The 9,918-nt window shown below is 44.0% G+C and overlaps 2 protein-coding genes across 2 annotated transcripts in view; one reads left to right on the plus strand and one right to left on the minus strand.

Moving 5' to 3' along the window:
- Positions 1 to 2,092: 2,092 nt before the first annotated feature.
- wu:fb55g09 (coiled-coil domain-containing glutamate-rich protein 1) lies at positions 2,093 to 3,907 on the minus strand. The gene has a single exon (XM_035661945.1). It carries the CDS (start codon positions 3,440 to 3,442, stop codon positions 2,756 to 2,758), a length of 687 nt encoding a protein of 228 aa, XP_035517838.1. The 5' UTR covers positions 3,443 to 3,907; the 3' UTR covers positions 2,093 to 2,755.
- Positions 3,908 to 6,632: 2,725 nt separating this feature from the next.
- The window catches only part of nisch (nischarin), a gene marked incomplete at its 3' end in the record, with an annotated part of 29,171 nt that continues 25,885 nt past the window's right edge, over positions 6,633 to 9,918 (plus strand). Inside the window, 1 exon segment of the mRNA XM_035661967.1 lies at positions 6,633 to 6,886. Within this exon segment, the coding sequence (XP_035517860.1) occupies positions 6,803 to 6,886 (84 nt within the window).

Below are 9,918 nucleotides of genomic sequence, written 5' to 3' on the forward strand. Positions count from 1 at the left end.
ATATATATATATATATATAAGTATCAGGAGCCCATAACTCAGTTTTGCCCCAGGGCCGCCAGACTGGTTATTCCTGGTCTTTCTTTTGAATCTTAAAAAGCTTTTCTCACTTTCATAATTAAGTTGTATACTATTGTAGGACTGTAAATCCTCTTACATCAGTGTAAATGTGCATGAGGCTGAAAACTGAACTAAAACCTGCTCTAGTGTATAATAATAATAATTTTGTATTACAAAGACAAACACAGTAGCCATTAAAGTAAATATTTAGTGAAAGTTGAGTAAACATTTCTTTTACCATATAAGAACATACTACATTACTAAATGAGGCGGTAGCTATATGCAGTCATAATAGATTGAATAAGAAGGGTTACTAACCTATGTGAACTGCCATGTCAGCAGTCTCTAGTGTAATTCATGAGCTGTGGTTCAGCAATCACATTACCTGAATGTATTACAGCGTGAATTCATTTACAATGTTGATTATGAGAATTAAAATGAAGTTTATTTTCTTATTCTAGAACTAGATTAATATTTAGTTTGTATATGCCGGTTTATCCCCTCACATTCTCTAATGTCTAAAGGCAGAGTAAAGTATCTGCATTAGCCTTTACTGTCTATCCCACTGACATTTTTGTGGGGTAATAGCAGACTAAAAGGTCATAAAATTAAGGCATCGCAACATTTCTCTCATTATACAGTTTTCCAGCCCAGAACTTTAAACACTTTTGTCTCATTTTCGCTGCTGTCTCACTGTGAAGTCCAGAACAATAGATCAAAGTGAGGAACATCTATAACCTGGTCTGTTCCTCACACTTTGACCTGCTACCATTATTAGTTTATGACACACAAACACAAAGAGGCTTACACCTCCCTGCCTGTCCTAAGTGGGTGTGACCAGCCCACTTCACTTTATGTAATCCACTTCAGCAGCTCTGTGTGCAGGAACACAGTGTTTCCCCCACCCTTCTGCTTTAATGTCCGTTTAAACTTTATGAATGAAAACATAAAGCTAATGAAACATAATGCTTACCGCTAGTTCAAAGTAAGTATTTAACAGGGGGACACGTGTACGAAAGCCTTGATGGCTGGGCAAAGTGTAGAAGATAAATTCCTGCACACTAAAGTCTAACTTGCAGTACAAACATGTATTTGCAACGTTTCGGTATTACCTTCATAAAGGTCTATATTGATTTCAAAAGAGATTTATCTCTTCTTCTTTTGGATACTCAGCCCACTCCCACGCACCAGCCTCATGAAATAGATGTGCAGAATATTTGTGTCTATTTCAGGCACCAAAGTCAGAATGCTGTCTACATCAGTGACAGTTATTATTATAAATATAAAATAGATTTATAATAGATATATATAAGTGTATAATTCATAAGATCTGGTTCTTTTGGGTTTACATCCTTTCAGCCAGTGGGGGCTGATATATGGACGAGCTGACCAGATGATGTAAGATAGTAAGAATACAGTTTTTAGAAAGAGATGTAAAAAGGAATGAGTGGAGGTTTATTTGAATGAATGTATTCATACTTAGTTCATGCACCGTTTATATAATAAGTAAGAGTTAAATCTGTCACTCTAACAGCAGCAATCTTTGTTGATATAAGGATTTGGGGGTGGTCGGCACCACCCTGGAAATGAGTTATATTTACTTTAAGTATTTTTATAATGTGCCAATTTTATTAATTTCATTTTGTGAGTTTTTATTGTTTTTGTCTTTGCATAGCCTCGTTTATGTTGGATTGAACCTCTTATGTTATGTTTTATGAATATCTGGATGCGTGTGTTGGTTCATAGAATAAATATAATAAAAATATAATACTATCATTGTTACATATTGACTTATCTATAATGCAACCCAAAAAAGTGTTTCAAAGTTTATTCCTGCATTTGAATAGTCAATGTTTTATGTCTCGGATATGTTTTTTCTCTGTTCTCGCTGCTCCTCTCACATATTGTCATATATTTTAACTGTTCTTTATCCACCACTCTGATGACTCAGTGACACACTGGCACTGATAACGCTTCATGAAAAAACTCACCCACACTCACATTTATCCACAAAGAAAATCAATCAGCCAACTTTACACCAATCAGATATTTATTTGTGTTGTTTTTTATTCTGTACAGTAAAGGTTTTTTTTGTTAATGACAGTCTGCATCAGCCAATCATCTGCAGCCTAATTTTGGCAGCTCGATGACGATTGGCTGTTTGGGCTCACTCCCACCACCCTGCCCATTTCCCTTTGTGTGCAACAACAACAACAGAAAGGCAGCACTTTACAGCACCCGGACACACTGTACATGACCAGACATTAACTGTAAAAAAAACATCCGTCTTAATAATGTCATTTAATCTTGCATTCAGTGAAAGTTTTTTTTTCTTAAAAATACCAACAGGGTGAAATAATTTCACTTATTCTCAGTACAGTTCTTATTGTTCGCTAAACATTAATGTTAGTATCTTGAAAAAAGACAAAGTAAGGCAGATCAATGCAGATTGAGTATTAAGAAAATGACACTTGATTTTAAAAATTATTTTTAAAAAGTTGATAACTGCTGGAAACCGGTGACATCATCTCACCCTGCGAGCATATTCTTGACACTTTAAGGCTAAATGACTTGACAAGATGGAGTTTTTTTAAATTTAGCTGTGAACATGAAGCAGAACAAACCTGGCTCAGTTCAGTCTGAAGGTTTGAGTTTCACACTGCTGAGGACAAAATGGCTCCCTGAAAGTTTCCCTTCAGGACGTCAGGATGTCACAGAACTCAACAAAGTCCCTCTGCATGAAATTCTGACTCTGAATCAGGTCGTCTTCAGAGGGGAAATACTGCATGCTGTCCTCCTGCAGACGCAGACTGTCCCCCTGCAGACGCAGACTGTCCTCGTGCAGTACCAGGATCTGCCCTGGTGGTGTCGTTGAGCTGTGTGGGTTGGGACTGTCCAAGAGGGCTCCTCTGGCATTCTCCAGGACGCCCAGGTATGAGTCCATGTCTGTGAGCTCCATGTCGCTGTCGGAGCTGCTGCCACTGTCGCTCCCCACTGAGTCGGAGCGCATGTGCAGCATCTGATACTTCTCATGCATTAAAAACTGGTTGGTGTTCTTGGGGGCACGCATCCCCCTTGCTCTGTTTCCTTTGACGTTAACGGGCCGGAGGGACATCACCGGCCTCTGGAGGTGTAGGGGATGATGGTAATGAGGATGATGACGTTGAGGGTGGTGATTTCGCCCTCTTGGCCACCCTCCCCCTCCTGTCCTTCGCCCCTGCATGCGCCCCCTGCAGCTCTTGGACCAGCCGTGCTTCCTGCGGCTGGAAGGGTCCCTCTGCGGAGCCCCCTTTCCATCCTGCTGCTGCTGCTGCTGCTGCTGCTGTAGCTGCTGCTGCTGCTGCTGCTGGCAGCTCCTCCTGCACATCATCTCTGAGAGCATTTTTCTTGTCTTTCTTGCAGTCGCCTCCCTTCCTCCACGCTGCTCTCCTTCACATCCTCCTCCCTGCTCAGTGACCCACACAACAACAAAGAGAGGCTGGCTTCTGTTTTTCTGGCTCAGATCACAAATGACCCCTCTCTCTCTGAGTCTACCTTTTCACTATTCTTTCACTTTTTTTCTTAACCTCTGGCTTTGGCTGATGCATAGCCTGCTCTTCCTCCCCTTGCAGCAGCAGCTTGCCTGCTCGGCTGTCTCCCTGTCACGCCCTCCTCTGTCTCTCTAATCTCTCTTCTTTACCTCTCTGAAAGTCAAATCAGCTTTTAACAGCTCTGATCAGTGAACTAAAGTGAGCTATTGAGGGGTTTTAAGCGTCTTCTAGCTGATTTAAAGCAGTTATTTCTCAGTTATAGGCCAACAACTATAGTGTACACAGCTCAGACCAGCTCTGACTGTGGCTCTGCCCTCCGCTCAGAGCCTGGATAAAGAGCTGGAACGATCCATTCAGGGGTTTAACAGAAGGAGGGGATCGGGGTTCGCAGGTTTGTCGTCTGACTATTAATAACATTGTAATCAGCAGATTACTATAAATTATGACTTCTTCATATGTGTATAACATATTTAAACATATATTTGGGCCTGTAAGTGCCTCAGATTGTGTGTTGTGGTTATGGTTAGCAGAAAGGTGCTCCCTGCAGCAGGATGGTTCACTCCGCTTGGGTTTTAGCAGCTGAAATCTGATCCACAGCTGCTGCTGTTTCTGCCCGCCCCCTCTGACAACAGACAGCAACAACAACCAGCAGCACTGGGGCAGGAGGACTGTAGTAGTTACTGTAATACCACTGACAGTTGTTAGTTATTGTGTCATGCACGTACAAGTACCCAGCCCACATGGACTTACACGACACTAAAAATACTGTTGCAGCAGAATCATTTCATTAGTTTCTTATATAAAACATTGCAAACTAAGAACTTTGTCTTCTGTTTTCAGGTTTACAAATTGAATCTGCTCCCTTAATTAAAACTCAACACAAGCTTTTAGCTACCAACTTCAACCAACGTGGCTCCAGGGATTGTAATGTCGCTCGGTCCACCACTTTGGTCCAGATTGAAATATCTAAACAAATATTTGATGGATTAAGTTGAAAAATGTTGTACAGAGATTAATGTTTCAGAGACAATCCGTCCGACTGACTCTGGTGATCCACTGACTTTTCATCTAGTGCCACCATGAGGTTGATCTTAGTGAAATATCTCGACAACTAATGGATGAGTTGGCATGAAATGAAATCCTCTCAGCTTGAATTGTAATAGCTTTGTGAGCCTTTGACTTTGCATTTAGCGCCATCATCAGATCAAAATTTGTATTTGGTTCTTTGGCTTGTGGCCAAATACCTACAAAACTAATGATGTTCCCATCAGTACAGCCCTTTAATCAATATAAAATGAACTTCATTGTCAACTAAATTACATTATAAAAGCATTAAACTAGCACTGCTTCCTGTAGCTACTATCTGCACATAGTTATATCAGCTCAACACAACACAGACCATAATACATCACAGTATATATAATATGACATAATGTGCCTGTGTGCAGCTACACTAGTGACCCCATGTGGCTGAGCTGTGTATTACACAGAGCAGTTTGAAGCAAAGGGAGAGAGGGAGAGAGGGAGAGAGGGGGGGGCAATGTTTACTGTAATCCATCCAGCAAAATTGTTGGATGGATTACAAGAGACTGTCTATACTTAGATCTTTAACACTAATGTGCTGTGGTAAGGATGTTGAGTTTGCACCGAGCAGTAAACACATCCAGGACATTGTGAGTTCAGAGAGCTGAATGCATTATAATAGAGTCCTGATATAACCTGCAAAATAAACATAAAACTGTGAAAGATGATCACATTAGCCAACAATAAACTACTGTTAACAGGTGACACATACAGTAATAACAAATCCTCTTTTATGTTCTTTATTGGTCAAACATTCAGGAACATAACGTACAGTAAACATGACAAAAGTTAAGGTTAAACAAATTATAAAATATAAAACTGTAACATAAAGACGGTAGGTAGGGATATATATATAATAATAATACATATTTATGTAGGAAGTATTTGCCCTTAAAGACAATAAGATTGAATATACATTCTATTTTTCTTATCTTTATTCTTTGTGTTGCTGCTTTTGTTGCCTTTATCATACACCCTTCCTTTTATTCTGAATTGTGTACATAGTGCAGCACTTATAATGTCCTGCAGTGGGTTTTTACTGTGTGTATGTTGTTTGCTGTAAAAAATAATATATTTTTTATGTTGTGCAACAATAAATATGTGAACTGAACTGAAAGTTATACATACTATATATGCACAAACAGATGAAATCACAAACACCTTTCACAAAATAAGTTTCTATATTATTACAAAACTAAATATTTGCCAAATTAAAAACTACTGGAGTAATATTTATCAATAATTTAATATGACACTACTGCCTTGATATCTAAAATATGCTTTTCCTCAAATCTTCATTACAAAATATGTATAATTGGGTATATATATATTACATAAAGACAATAATATGTAAATACTGTACCTATGTCTACCACTGTTACTGAGTGTTAATAAACATATAATAAATAATTGTTATAAATACTTAAAAGATGAGACATATTTCTATTATCAGACAACGCTCGTTGTATAACGGTCGTTTCTGTCATTTTACTTTCTATTTCAGTTTTATTTTGACCTTTTATTGTACGAGTAGTCTATTTACCAGGATGTGACTGCTCATACAAAGTTGTCTCGGTTTTAAATCAGTCAGCTACGGAAGCGTATTGCATTCATTTGAAAATGTATTTTAATGGTTTGTTTTTCGGAGTCATTTTTTCAGATTTTCTGAATAATAATTTTTTTTTTTTCTGTTTTTCGGACTAATTTTGAAAAACAGAAAAATAAAAAATATTCAGAAAAACAGAAAATTCAAGTGAATGCAATACACTTCCGTACGAATAATAATTCGATAATTCAGAAAAAAAATATCAAGAAAAACAGGAAAAAAATATTAAAAATAATTACTCAGAAAAAAAGGGAAAAAGATTGTCAGAAAAACAGCAAAAAATATTCCAAAAAACAAACCAAAAAATAAATCCCTCAGTAAACCGGAGTCTTTTATTTTGTAAGTGAACCAATCCGCTTCCGTAGTCAGCTGCTCGGCACCACAACAAACATGGCGACAGGAGGCGGCTGACGGACCCAGAAGAACCCAGAAGAACCGCTGCAGAACCCGATACAACCGTTTCAGCTAAGATCTGTTTCAATAACCTCATAACAGGAACTCTCCCCTCGACCCTGCGCTCACGATGGAGTCCGGCCCGTTCCCGGAGGAGCTGCTGTCGGACCGGAAAGTGTTCGTTGTCGGTTCCGAGCTGGTGGAGAACTACACGGTGAGCTAACGTTAGCCTGTTAGCTCCGGGTCGAAGACCCGACGGGACCGACGAGCTGACCGCTAACTGAGCTGTTCCTCTACCGGTTACAGACCGGTTACAGACCGGTTACAGACCTGTTACAGACCTGTTACAGACCGGTTACAGACCGGTTACAGACCGGTTACAGACCCGTTACAGACCGGTTACAGACCGGCTACAGACCGGTTACAGACCGGCTACAGACCGCGTTACAGCACCGGTTACAGACCTGTTACAGACCGGCTACTGACCCGTTACAGACCGGTTACAGACCGGCTACAGACCGGTACAGACCGGCTACAGACCGGCTACAGACCGGCTACAGACCGGTTACAGACCGGTTACAGACCCGTTACAGACCGGTTACAGACCGGTTACAGACCGGCTACAGACCGGCTACAGACCGGTACAGACCGGTTACAGACCCGTTACAGACCGTTACAGACCGGCTACAGAACCCGTTACAGGACCCGGTTACAGAACCGGTTACAAGACCGGTTACAGACCGTTACAGACCGGTTACAGACCGGCTACAGACCGGGCTTACAGACGGCTACAGACCGTTACGAGACCGGTTACAGACCGGTTTACAGACCGGCTACAGACCCGTTACAGACCGGCTACAGACCGGCTACAGACGGTTACAGACCCGTTACAGACCGGTTACAGACCGGCTACAGACCTGTTACAGACCGGTTACAGACCGGCTACAGACCTGTTACAGACGGTTACAGACGGCTACAGACCGGTTACAGACGGCTACAGACCCGTTACAGACCGGCTACAGACGGTTACAGACGGCTACAGACCTGTTACAGACCCGGTTACAGACCGGTTACAGACCCGTTACAGACCGGTTACAGACCGGTTACAGACCGCTACAGACCTGTTACAGACCGTTTACAGACCGGCTACAGACCGGTTTACAGACCGCTACAGCCCGTTACAGACCGGCTAACAGACCGGTTACAGACCGGCTACAGGCCTGTTACAGACCCGGTTACAGACCGGTTACAGCCGGCTTACAGACCCGGTTACAGACCGGCTACAGACCGGCTACAGACCCGTTACAGACCGGTTACAGACGGCTACTGACCGTTACAGACCGGTTACAGACGGTACAGACCGGTTACAGACCGGCTACAGACCGGCTACAGACCGGCTTACAGACCGGTCTACAACCGGTTTACAGACCCGTTACAGACCGGTTACAGACCGGTTACAGACCGGCTAACAGACCGGCTACAGACCGGCTACAGACCGGTTACAGACCGTTACAGACCCGTTACAGACGGTAAGACCGGCTACAGACCCGTTACAGACCGGTTACAGACGGTTACAGACCCGTTACCAGGACCGGTTACGACGGCTACAGACCGGTACAGACCGTTAAGACCGGCTACAGACCGGCTACAGACCGTTACAGACCGGTTACAGACCGGCTACAGACCGTTACAGACCGGTTACAGACCCGTTACAGACCGGTTACAGACCGTTACAGACGTTACTGACCCGTACGAGCCGGTTACAGACGGTTACAGACGGTTTATGACCCGTTACAGACCTTACAGACCCCTACAGACCCTTTACAGACCGGTTACACGACCCGTTACAGACCCGCTTACAGACCCGTTACAGACCTTTTTACAGACCGGTTACAGACCGGTTACAGACCCGTTACAGACCCGTTACAGACCGTTACAGACCGGTTACTGACCCGTTACAGACCCGTTACAGACCCGCTACAGACCCGTTACAGACCGGCTACAGACCCGTTACAGACCGGTTACAGGACCGGTTACAGACGGTTACAGACCGGTTACAGACCGGCTTACAAACCGGTTACATGACCGGTTACAGACCGTACAGAACCGGTTACAGACCGGTTACGGACCGTTACAGACCGGTTACAGACCGGTTACAGACCCGTTTACAGACCGTACAGACCGGCTACAGACGATACCGTTAAGACACGAGACCGGTTACAGGACCGCTTACAGACCGGGTTACAGACCCGTTACAGACCCGTTAGCAGACCCGTTACAGACCGGTTACAGACCGGTTACAGGACCGGTTACTGACCGTTACAGACCCGTTACAGACCCGGTTACAGACCCGTTACAGACCGGTTACAGACCCGTTACAGACCGGTTACAGACCCTGTTACAGACCGGTTACAGACCCGTTACAGACCGTTACAGACCGGTTACAGACCGTTACAGACCGGGTTACAGACCGGTTACAGACCCGTTACAGACCCGTTACAGACCTTACAGACCCGTTAAGACCGCTACAGACGCGTACAGACCGGTTACAGACCGCTACAGACCGGCTACGACCTACGACCGTTACAGACCGGTTACAACCGGTTACAGACCGTTACAGACCGTACGTTACAAACCGGTTACAGAGCCTTTACAGACCGTTAGACACCTGACCCGTTTACAGACGGTTAGCAACGGACAGACCCGTTACAGACCGGTACAGACCGGCTACAGACCCGTTACAGACGGTTACAGACCCGCTTACAGCCGGCTACAGAACCGCTACGATTACACCGGTTACAGACCCGTTACAGACCGGCTACAGACCCGGTTACAGACCCGTTACAGGAACCGGCTACAGACCGGTTACAGACCCGTTCAGACCGGTTACAGACCCGTTAACAGACCGGCTACAGACCGCTACAAGACCCGTTTACAGACCTTACAGACCCGGTACAGACCCGTTACTGACCCGCTACTGACCTCGTTACACGACCGGTTAAGGACCGGTTACAGACCGGTTACAGACGGCTACCAGACCCGTTACAGACCCGTGTTACAGACCCGTTACAGACCGGTACAGACCGGTTACTGACCCGTTACAGACGGTACAGACCGGCTAAGACCCGTACAGACCGGTTACAGACCCTGTTACAGACCGCTTACAGACGGCTACAGACCCGTTACAGACCCGTTACAGACCGGCTACAGACCGGTTACTGCACCCGTTACTGACCGGTTCAGACC

Source organism: Morone saxatilis, unplaced genomic scaffold (genome assembly GCF_004916995.1).
Source record: "Morone saxatilis isolate NCDOM2014 unplaced genomic scaffold, NCSU_SB_2.0 Contig18, whole genome shotgun sequence".
Classification (NCBI taxonomy): domain Eukaryota; kingdom Metazoa; phylum Chordata; class Actinopteri; family Moronidae; genus Morone; species Morone saxatilis.